General features: G+C 42.7%; 1 protein-coding gene and 1 long non-coding RNA gene across 6 annotated transcripts in view; one reads left to right on the plus strand and one right to left on the minus strand.

The window, feature by feature from the left end:
* Nucleotides 1–18,211, minus strand: part of PROX1 (prospero homeobox 1) — a 52,122-nt gene extending 33,911 nt beyond the window's left edge. The window contains exons 1-4 of one of the 3 annotated variants that reach the window (XM_078078115.1): nucleotides 18,090–18,209; nucleotides 17,851–17,956; nucleotides 8,260–10,051; nucleotides 1,190–1,297 (exon numbers count right to left, since the gene is read on the minus strand). In XM_078078115.1, the coding sequence (XP_077934241.1) occupies nucleotides 1,190–1,297; nucleotides 8,260–9,984 (1,833 nt within the window). In that variant the 5' untranslated portion in view covers nucleotides 9,985–10,051; nucleotides 17,851–17,956; nucleotides 18,090–18,209. The other 2 variants (XM_078078114.1, XM_036123608.2) reach the window with 2 other exon arrangements.
* LOC118555472 (uncharacterized) overlaps nucleotides 18,089–19,385 on the plus strand; it is a 182,836-nt gene continuing 181,539 nt past the window's right edge. For all 3 annotated transcript variants that reach the window (XR_013449869.1, XR_013449870.1, XR_013449868.1), the window contains exon 1: nucleotides 18,089–18,208. This is a non-coding gene — a long non-coding RNA (uncharacterized LOC118555472). The remainder of the gene's footprint in view (nucleotides 18,209–19,385) is intronic.

Below are 19,385 nucleotides of genomic sequence, written 5' to 3' on the forward strand. Positions count from 1 at the left end.
TTGGCCCTGAGCAGGGAGAAAACATGCCTTCCACTTAAGGAGCTCAGCCAGGGAAGGAGGAAGATAAAAGGCTGAAGTTGATACACAATTCAAAAGCAAACAGGAGGGAAAACAGAACTTTTCTTATAAGGCCAAATAAAACATCAGTGAAGGAAACGAAAATGAGTTGGCCTGCAAAAGGGGGCCAACACAGCCCCTGGGCCATCGGGCACGAAACACTCTGCGTGGAGGGAGCAGTGCAGAAGCAAAGCCTGTTTTGGCAGCTCCTGAGTTCTCAGTGGCAGGAATAAGAACTTGTACATATGGGGGTGGGCAGTGGAGGGTGGGGGGAAAAGCACCCAACCCTAATAAACTAATCTCAGCTAATGTAATGTTTATCAAGTTCCTTGGATAATGATACCATGCATGTGATTATCATCATCAAAACCCAATCTATGTTTTAAAAAGTTGCAGATGATTAACACAACATCAAGTTGTTGCAAACAATTACTTAAAACCCACACACAGACATAGACGCGCACACACACATCCACACGCACACAGAACCAGGAGGTCCCCATGTTCTGTAGAATGAGGGAGGCTGCAGCTGTAGGCCGACAGCTTTCATATCCTCATTTGAATAATGTGTCCTGAATCTGTCACTTTATTCATTCTCCTTATGCTCAGTGTACTCTACATCAACAACAAATTAAGTTGTAAATAAGAGACAATCATCACTTTTGTTTTTAAGCAGCTACTGCATAGAGAATTTCAATGTACGCTCCTTTCGACAGAGGGGGGAAAAAGAGGTGCTAGAGTTTGCTTTCATAAGCACAAATATGGGGAAACCAACAGAAACAAAAACAGAAACAGTTTACTGTTGCTGAGGGGAGGGAAAAAAAAAATTCTCTAAAGCACACCCATCCAGGACCGGCTGAAATTTCTTCCAAGAAGTTACTAAGACATATAAAGCCAGAGGCTAAGTTTCCCTGATCACACTGGAAACCCATGTGACTTAATATCAGTCTCCTGGTCTTAAGGGGTATCTTTGCTTGGCACGGCTTCCAACAAAAACACAAGTGCATTGCATCAGTTATAACACAGGTGTATTCATGGATTGATTTCACACTCATCTCCACCAACTTCCAAGAGTTCGAATCACGACCACATGCACAGAAATTGAAAAGCGACTGATGAAAAATGTCCTTACCTTCACATCGGAGAAGTAGGTCTTCAGCATATTTGAGCTGGGGTAACGAGTATAAAAGAACATGAGCTTTGCTTTTTTCAAGTGATTGGGTGACAATCCTTCCTGCATGTAGGAGGCATTTGGTTAAGGAAAACAATGTCTTTAAACACACGCACCCACCACCCACTCCCTGAAAGAACCTGGAGGCCCATCAAGCAGCCGGGGAAATTCTAGAAGGTAAATGGCACCGGCCACGGAATCCATCACTACGTTGCTGCCCCTTGCTCAAAATGACCATGGCTTGTTAGAAACTGCCAAGTGTAATGGTGAGGATGCACAATGTGGCTGCAGAATCTTGGCGGCTCTGTGGGGAGGATGGCAAAACATTCCCCCTGTTCGAGGTCCTTATGCTACCTATACGTTCACTTGTTGCTAAGGAGACAAATGCACCCAACATGTATTGTACAACTCTTATTGTGAGAGTTTTTTTCTTCTTTGCAATTACAGTTCTGTTTGTTCTTCTCTCCACACTCTGCAGCTTACATCAAATTATTATCCTAATGTGCGTGAAAATACAAAATGCATTATTTTGAACACTGTCAGGCAAGCTTCATATTTTACCTTTTAGTGCTAAACTAATGGAGCATCTTGACTCACTTTCTTCCTATTTTATTATTATATCCTTTTAATTGTTTCCTTTTAAATAATAGCTAAAACTTGGGAGGGGTAGTTCTGGCACAGAGAGCGCAGGGAGGGGGTGTCGCTTTTGTTAAAGCAACGATCCAAAACCAAATACAATTTGCCTCTCCTGGATTTATAGTTAACTCCTTTGAGAGTGGCACAGTGGTTGGGGCTAACAAATCAATAAATGTGGGTTAGCAGATCAATAAATGGCCACTTACCCAAAATAAGAAGGCCTATTTATCTGGAAACATCATTACCTTTTAGATCTGTAAACAGCAGCAACTAAAACAGTTCCCAAGAGAATGTGAGGCTAACCATAACAATCCAGGCTTCCTGATTCTCCCCCAGATTCTTGGCACTCCTCAGCAGACTCAGAGCTGGGATGACTCTGGTCACATCTGCGCCGCAGCCTGGCCCTGCCATTTCCTCAGCAAATTAATGGCTTTATAATTTATCAGAAATGAAGATGCACGTGGAGAAAATCAATGTGGTCCCCCACAAGGTCAATTAAGGGTCCTTCCTAGAAGCTTCTCTAAGGATTTTCTCTCAAAAGAGAGTATGGGAAAAATAAGGAAGAAAAGAAAAGAAAATCTGCACTTGTGTGTGCACACACGCGTGTGCGCACACGCACGCACGCACACACGCTTTACTAGGCAACAAAAATGCCACACCTGGTGAAAAAAAGGTAAAAAAAAAATGCACGTATTTAGGAAAAGTCAAGGTTTCTAAATGGCCTCCATCAAGAACAGCGTGACCAGTCTTAGGAAGAGAGAGAAAGCAGGAAGTTAGTACAGAAGCATAATCAAATTCATACTGATAAGCTCTTGACTACTTATAGCAGGGTGTTTAACCAAATATTCTGCTGAGGATTGGCTCAATTAGCATTCCCTTTAACATCATGCAATGTTTCAAAGATCACCTTGGTTTGTAAACGGAAAAGTTAAATCTTGTGCTTCCCCCCCACCCCCCCACGGACAATACAGACTGAAGGAAGAAATTTCGATTTTCTGTCTGTAAGCCAAAGCAGCTTAACTGAACTTGTGTTTTTGTTTCAGATCCTTAATGATCACAAAGACGATAATTTATGACTGACATACTTCTTGTGCCAAGGAAAGAGCTGAAAGGCCCTCCAGTAACCTCCATTAGACCGGTAGAAGACTAAAGGAGCCCAGCACACTTCAGGACCATCTGTCCAAATGGGTAAGTGAAATAATAGTGGCAAGCTGTCTCGTCTTGCCTTGTGATAAGAGTTTTTAGGCAAGTCCAAACTTCAGCAGACATTCTCAGATATGGGTTCTAGTCTTTTCTTCAGATGGCCAGATGAAAAAACAACCTTGCACACTGAATTATTAGCAGGGGAAAAGTACCGAAGGGTTAAAAATGTGGTCTCCTACAAAACACCCTGTTTTGCTGTGGTTCTCCGTGATAGAGCTACCAAAACTTCCTGATGTTTTCAGTACGCTTAAATTATGCTTCGATGTTTTAGCTCTTTTTATTTAAAAAAACAACAACAACAAACTATCCCTCTTATTTTGATCAGGATTTAGAGGCTTTTTATTTCATGAAAAAAATTATTCTGATTCGAGTGTCTCAAGTCCGTTTTGCTTTAAAATGTTTCCTGTTGGTAATACTTAGAATTGATCCGTTGAAATGGAACAGAGAATAAATCTTTATCTCTTGCTCATCGTGTAATTAAGATAAAATTCCCATAAAATATATGTTTCTAATAAACTATTAAAAATAGCTAATGAAACATTTAAAAGCCAACAGTTAGATAATCCTTTTTTTTCCTCCTCAAAATAAATCTGAACTGACCAATTGGTTAATTTCCCTTTTAAGTGCTTGTGCTGAAAAGCAACTGTTCTTCCAAGAAAGCACTAGCTGTTTCCAGGATACTTACACACGCACAATGACTCATGATGGAATAGATTCAGTAAACATACAGCTGTACTGAACACGAGCTAAGCTCCATTCAAGGCCAGGAAAGAAAATGAGCACAAATAAATATTAAGGAGGTAAGGGGGGGGTGGGGTGAGGGGGATGGAACGCAAACAAGATCTGTCCCGGCAGCTCATGTGGCTTTGCCTCAATTCTCTTAGCCATAGCTTTGTGAAGACAGATGACATTCAATTCTATGTGTAATGCAAAATAGACAATAACTACTGAAACTTGAGACAGCTGCCAGGTGTAAAAAAAAAATAGAAAAGAGAAAAAAAGAAAAAGGAAAAAAAAGAAAAGATGATAAATCCATAAATTAATGAAAGACATCTGCTCAGGAATAGAAAAGATCAGAGAAGTAGGATATTGCAGCTGAACCTGAAGGGGGGATTCAAACAACCTGAGACTCTGAGTGTCGTCTGTTTACCAAGCACAACATAACCTTACCTACACAGTAGTGGCAGGCGAGGAGCAGGGCCAGCAAAAAGGCAAATGCAAGAACAACACATTGTGAGGGCTGGAGGAAGCGAATTCTTCTTCTTTTTTTTTTTTTCCCAATTGAACTCCGACTTGTGGCTAGAGATTTTACCAGCTGCACTTCCAACCAAATTGGATTGGGGCTACTTATATTTTCTAAAATGCTCTGAAACCCAAAGAATTTTTAGCCGTCTCCTTATGCTCTGATTTGCTGTTTCCAAGAGGATTTCTCCCTCAAATGGGGAGAGAGGATCTAGAATGTCTCATTTAATCAAAGTGATAGAACGAGCTGTTACTCCATTAAGAAGTTGAACGCCTAAGACATGTCACTTATGGAAATTAAAAAAAAAAAAGAATTTACTGAATAATTTTTTTTGGGGGGGTAGGAACCCAGAGTCTCTCAGTCTTTCATATAAATGTTTTCCCCATAGTTAATACAGCTAATAGAATGACTGTGGCCCCACAAGACTTCTAAAAATGTCCATGGATTATTTCACATATTAGAAATTCATTTTTAATCCATGTTTTCCAGTTGGATTTTAGTTTCAAATTACCAAACAATTTTCCTTTCCTAAATTTGAAGTGTTTTAAACATTCTCCCCAACAGTCAAGTTGGGGACGCTGGCTGTCACAGGAAACAGGCTCAGTTTCTTCACCTGCACATCTTAACAGCTCCTAAGACTATTCTCAGTTCATAAGACTACTCTCGAGCTTCAGCTGGGTGCATGCAAATGTCTGAGGCCTACACAAGGCTATTTTTCTTGAGATGCAAAGAGGATGAATGACAAGGAACATCATGAAGAAAAACAATTGGCTGGCTCTTTCTTTTGCAATTTGAATAAAACTTAATATTTGATTAAATAGATTCATTTGCAAAGATACCGAACACATTTTTTTTTTTTTTTAATATCCAAGACGTGAGCTCCTGGAGCAGGTGCACTGACATTGAGTTCAACAGGCCCACATTCACTACTTCCTTTCGATTAGAAAGGATAATGAGGTATCGCCTTTATATAGATTACATATGCTTCATGTGCTGAACTTAGAATGGATTTATCTGATAAGCTGGTGTTCTTAATAGTTCTTATCTTGGCTACTTTGTTCAAAGAGGCAGATGATGCCCTTTGAAGTGGGAAGAATCATTCCTTAAGAATTAAATTATTCATTACTATTTGAAAAGCCATGACTACAAATAAAAACATAATAATGACAATCATAGAGGTATCATTTCATCCCATTTCTACTCATGTCTATTGAATTTTTTTCTAGGAATAACTGTGCTACAGGTTCTAAGATGGCCTTATATACCTAAAACTGAAGTAGACACCACTCTCTAGGATTCCCAGAGAATTCTTTAAACGAAAAGCTTTGAGAATTTTGCCTACACGCCATTGGGTAAATCAAGGGAAGAACTCATTGCCACACAAGGATGGAGACAGGAGACCAGTGGACCCAGTCTCCCCCAAAACACTCAGAGATCCTCATTGGCTTCAGAATCGTGGGGATTATAGAAAGGGTTGCTTGCCTATCTTCTTCCTGAGAAAGAATCTATCAGTGGGATAAATGGTTAAAAGTACGGCATGATCGAGGGGAAAGAAACAGAGGATAGAAGGCCAAAAGGTGGAAAATGTAACCATTAACTGCAACAAGAGGCCAAAATTATTTAGCTCCATGAAAGAAACAACTCCAGGTGTAAGCAACATTTCATATGAACACAGGTGTTTCCAAGCCATCCCTGTTCAACAGACTCTTATATTGGTAGGAGAGGGAAGTTATTCAGCTGAAGAAGAAACTATATTCTCCTTAAAGCCTTTGATATGTATAGAAATAAAAGGAACTTCTTTCAATTCAAATCCTCTAAATTCCTCAGGGGATTTAGAGAGCGTGAGACAATGAATGTAGCCAACACTTAAAGCAATCTAAAAGATTTTTTTCCTAGAAGACCCAACTTAAAAAAAAAAAAAAAGGCACAGGCATAATGATCTGGTTACAATGAAAAGTCTAATAAAAAAAAAAAACCAAAAAACCCATAAACTGGTTAAAGAGTTTAGTGGTGCATTTATGGGACTTTGAAACCTGGTTTCAAATATTCCTCAACATAGGTATGTCCCTTTCCTCTGAGTGTGTGTGTGTGTGTGTGTGTTTGTGAGAGAGAGAGAGAGGAAGGGAGAGAAACACCCCACCATCATGACTACTGCCTTCAAAATGAAGTAAGATAGGGTCTAGCAATAGGGTCTAGCCCTGGACCTCAGGCTTGTGTGAACCTCAGAAGATGCTCTTCCTCCCAAGGACAGAAAACCATTCCAGGCACTGCATCTTCTTGCTTGGCCTTTCTCATCAGCAACACTATATGGCAATCATTTTGACCAATGTTTATTGCCTGTTTATAATGTGCAAGGCATGGTGATTGGCGAAGCTTCAATTCGTTGCCGGTAGATTACATTTTAGGTCTTTGAAAGGTAGAAGTTAAATCAGCAACCAAACCAAGACTCAATTTCTGTTTATATATCTAAATCCTCAACATCTTTATCTTCCTTCCTCTCATGACATTATTCTCTTCTTCCTCACTGTGGAAAGAGACTGTGTTTAAGTGCCCCAAGTGGGTCTCATACTTGTGGCGTACCTTATCAGAAATCTTCATTACTGTCCTGAGAGCTGGTTAGAAGAACAGCCTTCCCTACATAGAAAAATGTATTTCCACCATAGCTGGGACTTTGCACTTATGTGGCAGCCTCTGGAGTGGGCTTAGATACTAAAATGCCAATCTCTAGTCATCAGGACAATTGCTCAAAATCCTCAATTTAGCAACAGCCAACTTAATTGCTAAATTTTATGTCCATCTGGCAATTGATTCTAAAAGAAACACGCCTCTACCTGCCCCCAAATGCTACTATTCGACTACCCCAAAACACCAACAACCACAAGATTTTTAAAAAATTGACTGAAAGGACCAAATTATAGAGGAAAAAAAAAAGTCAGTGAAAAATAGCTGGAGTTCAGGATAGGTCTAATAAAAAATATAACTGGCATCTCCACCTAAAAGTCAGGTTCAAAATATAAAAGAGTCATAAAAGGAGCCATTTTTAAGTCGAATACAGCTGAGTTTTATATTTAATTGTGCTCTCTCGCTTTCCAAAATAATTTGCTTTGTGTATGTTAGGACAAAAGATTTCTGTGTATGGCTGAACAGAGGTTAATCATGCATAGAGGCAGCTGCACCAGACCCAAGGAACAGACCTTGGGTGAACGAGAGAGAGAGAGAGAGAGAGAGAGAGAGAGAGAGAGACCAATACCGTCTGAATACATCAGTACCTGTGTATTTCCTTAAAGAAACACCACCAACGACAAACCACGTCTCACTTAAAGATCAAAGAGAGAATCTGACTCCCCCCACCCCGCCCCCATGTCCATTTTTCTCCCACTGAAGCCTCCCACCAGTAAAGTGCTCTTCCTAAGATTTAATCAGGTCTTCTTAATGCGGCCCAGGAGCCTTGCAGATGGTTTAAAGGGAGAATTCTTCTTATGGAATCTTAGGGAATCTCAAAACTGACTTTTCTCCTGACTCCATTATAAAACTTAACACCTTAAAAACAATCTGATAGAATTCATTATTACAATGAGTTTTTTTTTTTTTTTTTTTTGGTCCATCTCTGACTCTACTCCTAAAAGAAAAAAGAGAGAGAGAGAGAGAATACAGGAAGAATAGCAGAAAAAGCACTGCTGGAAAAGCACATATTAAATACCAGCTCTCTGAGGCAATTAACAACTTGTGAAAGTTGCAAAGATGTGGGTTTCCTGTGAAGCTTTTGTGCAATCAGGAGCGCAGCACGTGTGCTGATAAAAGCCTATTACTCTGAATAATAGGAAAGATTGCATTCCTAAGAAGATACTAATCTACGTCCTTCTATATATTGTGGAAACCTGACCTTTGGGGAAGCCTTTTTTTTGTTTTGTTTTGTTTTGTTTTCCTCAAGGGGAAAAGAAAAGGATATTGCACTTCCCGAATAAGGTGAGATTTCGGACATGTCTTGAAGATCGCCACACTCGGACTTGATGAGCGACAGGGAGAGCCCTTCTGCGGTGCTGGGTGGGTGTGCTGGTGAACAAGGATGGTGGCTCAGGTGGTGGGATGACATCTTGGTCCTCAGACTCGTGGTCTCCCTAGTTAAGTCTAAGGATTCAGGAGAGGCTCTGTCTTTTCCCGAGAAGGAGCCGGAGGGAGCACCTAATGGACTCTGAAATGGGTAGGCCATCAGGGGAAGGGGAAAGGGATGGCGGAAGGTGGACGTGGTGAAGCCCGCGGTGGCGGAGAGAGGCGACTGGTGCAGGGGCTGGTGGTGGCCGCCGGCGGGGGGGCCGGAGGCGGCCTGGTCGGAGGAGTTTTTGCGGACCACCAGGGGCAATGCTTCTGTCTGGTCTGTGGAACTGGGCATCTGCACGTTGCCAAAGGTGTCCAGGGGGTTCGGAATGATGACGTCGCCAAAGCACTGCAGGCGTTGGTTGGCGGTGTGGAAATTGTGGTTCTCCCCGTTGACGGCGAATCTGGCCTGGGGGATCTGGAGAGGCGGGAAGACCTGAGGAACCTGGCGGGAGGGTTTGGCCGAAAAGACTTTGACCACAGTGTCCACAACTTGCGACATGGCCGTGTTCAGTTCCTGCTTCAGGGTCTCGGCCAAATGTTTGCCTTCTGGTTGTAAGGAGTTCGGCCCGTGATCTCTTTCTTTGTTGCTGCCTTCTCGTTTGGGCTTGTTTTCCACCAGCTCCTGCTCCCTGATCAGGGCTCGGGCTCGGTCAATGAACTGTCCCGGGTCTAGCTCGCACATCTCGTTATCTGACCGCCCCACGGAGTCCTGGGCCCTGGCGTCCAGGATCTCCGAGCGCATGCTGTCTTCAGACAGGTTCCCATCTTCATCATTTTCAGAATCGGTGCTGTCGTAGATTTGGTAGAACTTCTCCTGCAGCTGGCGCAGCTGTTTCTGCATGTCCTCCAGCTGCTGCTTCAGCTGTCGGCGCTCCTCTCGCTTCTGTTCTTTGCGGGCGGAAACCAGCTGCTGGAAACTCTGTTGCTGCTGCTGGGGCAGCTTCTGCTTGCGTTTGTTTTCCCTGTAACTTTCTCGGGGACTCACAGACTGCGGGGCCATCTCTCTTTCATTTTCATTGCCCCTTAATGCCACACTGGGGGAATGGCTCATACCCCGAATGATATTCTCAACCCGGGCGCGCTTCGCTCTCAGGTGCTCATCACATAAGCGATCCATATCAAACTGGCTCATAGTAGGCCTGCCAAAAGGGGAAAGACACTCTGGGGGGCTGTCTCTTGAAGAGTTGCTGCATATATCCTCCTGATGTACTTCGGAGCCTGTACTAGAGAGACCGCTGGCTTGGAAACTGGGCTCCGTGCCACCATTTTTGTTCATGTTATTTTTCAACAGCTGGGAAATTATGGTTGCTCCTGGAAAAGGCATCATGGCATCTTCGTACGAGTTCGCCCTCTTCAGCAGCTTGCGGAGTACATTTGACTTTTCCCCATCTGCATGCTGCACCACTGAATACTCAACATCCTGCTCAGAACCTTGGGGATTCATGGCACTAAAAAACGTTGCTCTCGCCTTAGCAAAAAATGCAGATGCTGTCCCTACCGTCCTTTTCACTCCAATGTCAACTCTTCTCCTCTTGGTTTGCCGGCTTAAGAGGGCTGTGCTGTCATGGTCAGGCATCACTGGACAGTTATTGTGCCATCTTCAAAAGCTCGTCAGCTGGGCACAGCTCAAGAATCCCGGGACCCTGGCCAACAGAACAAAAGGACTGATGAATCATTTTCTTTAAATTTCTCCAAATTTCCTGACCTCAATCCTGAATCAAATGCAAAATGCATAGGCTCTGGGATTTATAGCACATTACAATTATTGCAATTTATTATGCACTCTGCTTGAAATGAAACATTTTTAAATATTTCTGCTCCACTGGTTTAAGATGGATTAAGATTAAAAAAAAAAAAAAAAGCAAAAACTGCTTAAGCACCAGTAATATGATTCTCTTTCACAAATGCCTAAAATGATACTGTTTATCTTCAGAAGAAACAGTAGATTATAAGAACACAGCCTCTGACAACCAATTGATTAAATTTTGGGCATTGAGATTCATATTACAAAAGAAGATGAAAGTGGTCTATACTTAAGAAATAAGGTTCAATTTTGAGGCTGTGTGAAATTTGGACAAAAAATTCCATTTCTGAATTAAAATTATTGTGGCTTTAATGCTATTAAAGGAAAAAGACTTGAAAATAAATGCAAATACTTAACACGCCCCCTTTATTACTGAATTTTAAAATATTTTTGTCGTATGTGAAATGGGAAGGAGAACACTCCCATCAGCATCTTTCCAATATAAATGGTCAATTTAACATTGAAATAAATGCACAAATACTCATTTTACAAGTCTGCTTATTTAGCATAGATATGCATTTTTATTAGTAAAATCACATTCGAAAATGGTATCTGTTGCTATATTTTAACACAAGTGTGAGAATATTGATACATTTTCATGATGTCCTTTTGATCACTTAAATTATTGCAAAGTTGGACCCGCTGCAAGAGAAGGAATTGTCACATTTTAGAAATCAATATGTGGAACAATAAATTGAGTTAGGCAAGGGTAAATACATCTTCAGTATCAGTTTTCTTCTGTTCCAATCTGCCAAAATAATACTTCAAATGCCTAAGGAAACTTTAACATACACCATTTGTGAATCGTATTTCTTATGCCAAATTAAAGAAAAAAAGATAAATAAAGGAGAACACGGCATCAAGCAAAATATACGAGGAAAGAGAAATATCTTCTCTGCACATGAACTTCCATTGTTTCTTGAGGACACAATATAAAAAGAGAATATCCTTCCTTGCATTTTATAAAAGGCCCTTGACATATTTTGTGACTTACTACCTACTGAGGCTAACCCCAAATTTTGTGTAAATATAAGATGTCATATCTTTTTGCTTGCAATTAACATTTTAGGAAGAAAATGAAAATATTTTTTTCACACAGGGTTTATCTAATATTAAACTTCACGTTTGCTTAACAGAGCACATCTTCACAATAACAGGGTCTATTGCCAAAGGCAGCGTGCAGAGTGTTTGGAACAGCTCCCATCTCTTTCGGTTCACCTGTAAAAACATCTACGTGCTCCCTAGGACTGCATCTGTGGCTAGTTTTAAAGAATGACTATCCATGCAAATAGGCATAATTTCAGCATGAAATAACCTGTAAAAATCAAGAAAATGCTCAATGCTTAGATGACAATGTGTGGGTTTTTAAATTTTTTTTTTTTTTAAGCAACAAAGATTTCATCCTGCACTCCTTGTTCCTGGTCTCTATATGAAGACACAACATTTTTTTAAAAAGCCTGTTTTAGAGTATCATGAAAGCAATATGATGCTTCTTTATATTTTTCGTATGCTTAAAAATAAAATACTTTTTGTATGCCCCAGGATAAAATTTCCTGAAGTCAGAATGGAAACAGGTCTTAAGAACTTCAATACCGGGTTCAAAATCGGTTTCAGAATGATTTTGAACCCTCACACATCAATAATAAAACTGCGTTCAGGAATACAAAAATGCAATGACAAATATTTCACTGGCACATTGGATCTGATAAATCGGGTGTAACAATCAGGTGAGAAAAAGAAAAAGACCAAGACAAACAAGAAAAGGGATGAATTATTTCAAAGCCCAGAAAGACTTGCACATTGGGGGTAGGTCTTTGCAAGGAGGACTTTTTTGTGTGTCTATCAGCTTTCCAAAAATAAAGTCCATTGCCATTATTTAAAAATTTTACCTCTTTTCTTTTTGTGTGCAAATCCTTTTCTCTTTAATATCACCTGAAAAGCACATGAGTCTCCAATCAAAATGTTGAACAAACTTTCTGCAGTCTTTTTCTTCCTCTGTTCATCTTAACACCCAATCTGGATTTTCCTCCTACCCATCCTTGCTGGGGGAAGAGCATCTCTGCAACAGAGGCTCAGAAATGACAGGCTGGTGTAAGAGATGAGCACAAGGTCATCCCCAGGCATCCTTCCTTTCCCAACTGCCATTTACCTCTGCATCAACTGCATTTCCTCTCAGCTAGCCTAGGTATCAACAGCTGCATCCCTGCCTCATGCCCAAGCCAAGAAGAAGGCTGTGCTCTTCCTAGGTGGAAAAACATGATATTCTCATCTTCAGTGGACAGTAAGTGTTAATTAAACATGCTTGCTGGGTCTTTCAGGAACAAAATATCCTGTAACTTCCTTCAAATTCACCAAACTAAACTGATTTTTGCAATCCGCTCTTAACCAGCCATCATTTTTATATTAGATAATGATTTGCTTTCTGTTTTGGGCTAAGAGAATTTAAATACTTTCAGGTCTTGTAAAATGTCCAGCTGAGACGTAACAAATAGGACAGCACAAATAGGAAAAATTATATATTCCACTAAGACAAGGCATTGTAGTAATAGGCACAAATAAATACATCTCTCTATATAGCTAAGACCTAAAACTTAGAACTAAAGGTATAGCAGTAGTAGACACTGGGACCATAACCCATGAAGGCAAGAGAGGAGATTAAGTAATTCTAACTGGTTGACGTAATACTTCATCAGCATCTTGATTCATAAACAAGATCTACATGTGAACATACTTACCACATAAGAAAATGCATTGTTAAATGACTCTAATAGAAATTAAATCACTTAAAAACACTTTTAAAGGCGCTTCCATGGATTTCCCAATTCAGAATTTAGAGAATGCTATGCACTGACTTTATCACTGATATCATCCTGTCCATTAAGATTTTTAGAAATTCCTTTATTTCTCAACATCTGTACTAAGCCACAATGTTTCAACTACAACTATTATTGACTCTTATTATATTTTAATCTTAACATTAATTTTGAGTTTAACCAGGCAATATGAAACCTTTTGATTAGCACTTGTGAACATTAATATCAGCAAGTCTGCAGAAAAAGAGTACTGATATAGAATTTGAACCCAAATGGATTATTGTTTGGATACACGTATTCTATTCCTGTAAACTCCTCTTTAATTGGTATGAAAACCCATATAGAATATTTTTATTGTTAAATATTTTGCCATACATTTGGTATCTTACTACACAAATGCTTTAATAATTCCTATACAATGAATATCTTGACATAGCAGATTCTTCCCAGAAAAAGATAAGAACACACATCCAGGTATAACCAAGTCAGATTTTAACAACTTCAAAAGATTCATTAAAATCTGAATTATCTGAAGAATGTCAAATAATATAACATGGAGAATCCTAAGGAACCTGGTGGCTTCATGTTAGAAAAGAATTTCCAGTGAAGAATTTCAAAGGAACACTGCAGTGTGTGAAGTAGAAAGTGGTTAAGTGCTCTACTTTAATAAAGAAGTTATTTGGGGGAGGGGAGCACAACTTTTACCATATCTATCTGGAGTGCAGATTCTGGACAAAGAAGTGTTCATTATGGTAATTATCCAAATAGTTCAGACAAATCTTTTATGAGACAGGGGGAGTGTAAGGTTGGCATGGTTTCCTGTTTGGATTACTTAGATTATCTGTCTTTGTTGGTAAAATTATTTGAAGAAATTGCTCAAGCCTACACTTTACTTCTTACAGAAAACAACCTCTGAATGGGCCACTAATCTACTTGGGTCAACCTGGTTATGAAATTTCAAGTGGAATATCACTAACAAAGAACATTTTAAATCCATCTGAAAATCAGTAATTCAGGAGGGAAAAAAAATCAGATGATTTGATTGAGGTACTCTCCCCCTCAACCCCACCAAATCACTAAGCTGCCCTCTTCACTGTATTCAAGAGTTCATTTCTGCTAATTAGCAACTTTTCCTTCAGAGATGTTTCTGCTTATTGTAAGGTTAAGAAAGCGTTTTATGTTTAGTGTGAAGAACCCACTTGACACAAGTTAATACTTCAGTTAACTAAGATTGTATTGTCAAATCTTACATCAGGCTTCAAAATTTCCCACCCTATATTAGAGTTCCTATAATATTCCTAATATAATAATCTTATTATAATATTCCTATTCCTATAATAGAGTTCTCAAATCACAATCATTTCACTGAAAATTCCTCCATCCTATCAAAAATTCCATACATTTTTCACCTGCAAAATGAGCACAGAATATTTTCTGAGACACGCCAAAAATATTCGTTTGCACTTATTTAAAAAGCAATAATTCACCAAATTAGTAAATAAATGATCTCAAGAAAAAACACTTACGCTTTTTGTCTTTTTGTAGAACACTGAAATACTCTAAATGTCCTTTGAAACTTTAGAGTACACTAGGCAACAAGGTTGGAGAAATTCCTTATGTATATGTCCTTTCCGGCTTATACATGTACTTAATTAGAATCCAACAATAATAACATGTCACACACAATCCATCTTCATATTATAAAACCAGTAACATTTTATAATTTCTTCGTTAATCCTAAACCTAAAAATTCCTTATATTACCAGATGAAAATGCAAGACAATCCCTGAAATGATATAAGAAATTCATTGAAAAAAAGGCCTATTTGCACTTTGAACAAATAAAGAGCAACCCTGGCAGCTAGCTTAGGTTTTAAGATTGCAAGTGCTACTTATAGAGGAACCACGCTAGGAAATGAATAAAGTGAGAACAAAGATGCATGTTACGTATGCATGACTTTTCTCCCCACAAGGTGGTGATTAACTAAACAGAATTCTGCATAATGGACACATAAGAATATCAGTAAGTTCGAAGCGCAGATAACCCCTATTAAAAATAAAGCAAATGGACATATCCATAGATGACATGAAAGAACTTCCAAAGCATCCAAGGAAAGTACTGGGGGAGGGACTTTGATGTGTTAAGGCTAAAGAGTAAATACACATACTTTCTCATTTTCATGAAACAATGATCATCACCCAAACAGCAAAACCAACCAACAAAACCATTCCCCATCTATCCTATTTCTATGTAACACAAGAAGTAGCCTGCTTAAAGAAAAACTTAAAGGGTCAAGTTTGAATAATCCAGCTATAATGCTTACACTGAATTCTCAGTATCTTCCCCCTACATCAAGCCACAGTCCTTACCTTCCCCTATTTTACCATTATATAGACAGGTCCATGTTGTAGCACATGGACAGGTTAACCCCAATGCTCCTCTTTTCCCTCCTCACCACACACAGCCCATTTTATTCTGAAAATGCTCTGAAGTTCTTGCAAGAAACTCTTCACAGAGCCGACTGCCCGCATCTTGCTTCAAATAGAAAAGCGCAGTTACCTCTCACGTACTTGAGATTTTCCTTCTCCATCAAAGTAATAACTAGGACATCTGGCACATGTCTGGTACAATGACAGGCTCATTCTACTTTATGAGAGTATTTAACATATGACTTGAAAGAGTTTATGCACATACCTATTCTTTCTGGGCAGGGAGAAAGCACGCTAGAAAGATAAGCTTTAACAACAGTAACACTTTCAAATGACTTTGGTATTCCTGGCGGTTACAAACACCCACCCATGGCTGCCCAAAACACACACGCACACAAAAGACAGCTCTCACCCACCCCCCTTCGGGGCACCACAGACCTGGGAGATAGGCATAAACTAGAAAGGGAAGCAAAGGGAAAGTCAATCTCCCTCCACCTGCTGCCTGAAGTGGGGGTACTTTCAGCCGCCTGGCAGACAGAAGTCTGAGATGCAGCCTCAGCTGCAGCCTGCCAACATCCTTAAGAAAAATAAACAAACACAGACCAACTCGCCCCCCACACCCCCAAGCAAAGAACTCACATGGCAGGGCTCAAAACATAACAACAGCCCAGGTCCCATTAGCCCGGACAATCCTATTAACCAGGGCACCCATAAATTCATAAACCTCTGCAAGCCTGGAGCACGCATTGTGGTCTGGAACTGTACAGACACACACAGACACAGAGGAAATTTGCACCTGTCTTTCTTGACACAACACACCTGTCAGGCCCTGCCCATGCACAGCACTCTACTAATAGGTCTCTGCCTACCTAGTTTAGGAAAGGAAATTATTTTTTTGTAAGGGAGGTTATAGGTGGGAGGGAAGGAGGGTGGGAGGGAGGGGGTGGGGGAAGGGGGGGCAGAGGGAGAGAGAGAGGGAGGGAGAGAGAACAAGACACTTATAGCCTTGACTTTGAGAGAAGGCCACCCTGTGCTTGCACTGTTTTTATAAGCTCAAGGAGACAACACAGACCTTCTTGGAAAAATAAAAACAAGCAGGTGAGTTCCCAGCCTTCCCCCAGGCGGAGTAGGGTTCTGGATTGCCAAGAACAGCAGTTTCACACTCCAACCTGCCTCCTTGGGCTATTTAAGACTATCACCCAACCCCTCCTCCTCCTCCTCCTCTTTCTCTGCCAGCCTGGAGGGCTCTCAACTTCCCGAAAAAAGCTGAGAAGTGGCGGGAGACGTGTGAGTCTCTTTCGAAAGCTACTCCCCCTTTACCTCCCTCCCGCCATTCCACGCCCCCCCCCAACTCCAATCCACACTTTCCACCAACGTTCAGTTTTAGCAGGGTAAGTGGCTAGCCCGCCAGAAGAACCAACAACTTGCTAAACTGGACTTCGGGTGATGTCTCCCCGCCAACGCCCCCCTCCTCGCCCCCTCCTAGTCTGTTCGGCCAAGATAGCAGCTCTTCCCGCCCTCCTCACCATTCTTCCCAGTGACAATTACCCTCACCTCTGTTCTCGTCCCTCCCCAGTCCTCCGAACTGGGGCAGAACTGCAGGTACCACCCAGGCAAGAGCAGATCCGAGCAGCCCCGACAGCGCAGGACTGCCAGCGAGGACCGTGAGAGTCTTCGCCTCGCAGATCCGCAGCCCAAGAACATCCCCTACCGCCACCCCGCCCCGCGACCACTCGGTCCCCCTGCGGCGCTCGGGCCCCATCCCTCCACCACCCCACCTCCTGAGGCTCCCGCCGCCGCCTTACCCAACTCAACTTGACCTAGCCCTGGGTCCTCGGAGCTCGGGAGAGGGGCGCCGCGCTGGTTTCCCGGGACCATCTCTCCACCGCTCCAACCCCGATTTCTACATTTCGCCGTCGACAGCGTTTTGCGAGGAAAGTAACAGAGCGCCCTCCTCCTCCCTCTGCCCTCCTCCCTACTCCCCAGCCCTCTGCCCGGGTTAAAAAGGAGAAGTGAAAGGTATGCAAATGACAAGCAAATTGGAAGAGCCTGGAAGAAAGGCAGCTATAATAAACAAGACAAAGAGAAAGGACGAGGGGACTAGCACAGGAGTTTTAACCCGGGAAGACGGGAAGGATGAGGCTTGGCGGAAAGAGGGGATCCGGGCGAACAAAAAAGCGACCCGGTCCCCCTCGCGGTCCTCTCTCCCGAGAAGAGAGGGTAGGAGAAAGAAGGAAAGGAAGCAAACGCCTCCTCACAGCCCAGAAACACTACACAAAAGGTGACAAGATCAGCGACAAGTCCAGCAGTATCAGCACCGCCCCCCCCCCATCGCCACCACCACCCCAGCCACCAGCAGGAAAGAGAAAGAAATAAAAACCAAGCGGATCACTTACTCTTAGGAACTGGGAGGAGCGGAGCGCTGAGTTCCACGGAGGCTCCTGCTTAGAAACTGTTTAGAGGCTATTTTATTATGATTCATTTAAATAACACCATTTTCTCCTGGAAAAAAAAAAAATGTTTACACGGGTATGAGTAATGGGAGTCTCGTCTCTTTTCTTCTCATTCAAGAACAAGCCAGGACAAGTGATTCTGGAAAAGGGGAGGGGACTGGCGAGGGGGCGAGGATACTTACGCGGGTGCAGAGGGCAGTGGGACCGAGCGTGGTTTTGCCGGCAGGGAGAGGAGAACACGCGCGCGCACACACGCGGCGGTGTCTTGCGGGTGATGAATGTGATAATTGGACCGGGGCCGGTGAGTGTGCGCGAGCGAGCGAGCGAGCGAGCGAGCGAGCGAGCGGGGCGAGCGGGCGAGGGAGAGGGGACGGAGGGAAGGGTGGGAGGGGAGAGGAGAGGAGAGGAGAGGAGAGAAGAGGAGAGAGGAGAGGAGAGGGAAGAAGAGGAGGCAGAGGAGAGCAAGGAGGAGCGGAGAGAAGAGAGGAGAGAAAGGAGCGAAGAAGAGAGGAGCGGCGGAGAGGAGCCGAGCGGAGAGGGAGCGGGCGGCCCGGCGAGAGCTCTTTTGCGCCGCTGCGCTTCCCCGGCTGCAATGGTGTATTATTTCAGAGCGCTCCCTCAGCTGAGGGCTCCGCTCCACAACAAGATTTACTTTAAGACACAGCTGAAGGAAACAGGAAGACTGCACGTCACAGTCTGACTGACGTACCCGGCCCCAGCACCCAATCGCGAGGCGCCTTCGGATTCAAGGGGGGATAGCGAGGCAAGAGAACTTGGGAGGAAAAAAAAAATATAAAAGGGGTGGGGGTGAGGGGCTGGGAAGAGAGGAGGGGAGAGGGGCCCCGCGCTCCCCCTCCCCCGCCTCCATCCCCGGCCCCCACCCCCGCCCCCGCCCTGCCACCGCTTCGGGGCGACGGGATCGCCGCGCCGGGGCCGGAGCGAGCCATCTGCGGGCACTGTGCAAAGCGGGCGACGGCGCGAGCGGCGCTCGGCTCACACTAGCTCGTCCAGGACGCAGGTCCTTTCCCCCCCCCCTTCCTTTCCCAGATACAGCTGATCCAGTTCCCCGAGTGGCCGAGCGTGGAGCGGACTTGGGTGGAGGAAGGCACGGAAAAGTATACTGGAGAAAAAGTGGGGTTTTAGGGGGTGGGGTGGTATAGGAGGAGGGAGTGGGGTAGCTCAAATCGTTCCACCTTTTAAATGATCATAGATAGTATCAAGAATACATGTCACCCTTGCTTCCTTTTAGAGCGGAGGTGGGCAATAAAATACAGGTAGGTTTGGGATTAAAATAATGGGTGCCAGAGGTTTCACTTGGGCTCCGCTGCATCTGGTAGCAGACCAGTATTGGCGGAGTTCCAGTTAATCTTCCGCCAAAATTATTAGGAAGAAGAGTATTTGCCCTTGGTTATTTGGATTGTAGGTAGAGCAGCCTTTTTTTGGGGGGATGGGGAAATGTTACAAACGTTACCTCGCAA

This window comes from Halichoerus grypus, chromosome 7 (assembly GCF_964656455.1).
Source record: "Halichoerus grypus chromosome 7, mHalGry1.hap1.1, whole genome shotgun sequence".
Taxonomy (NCBI): Eukaryota; Metazoa; Chordata; class Mammalia; order Carnivora; family Phocidae; genus Halichoerus; species Halichoerus grypus.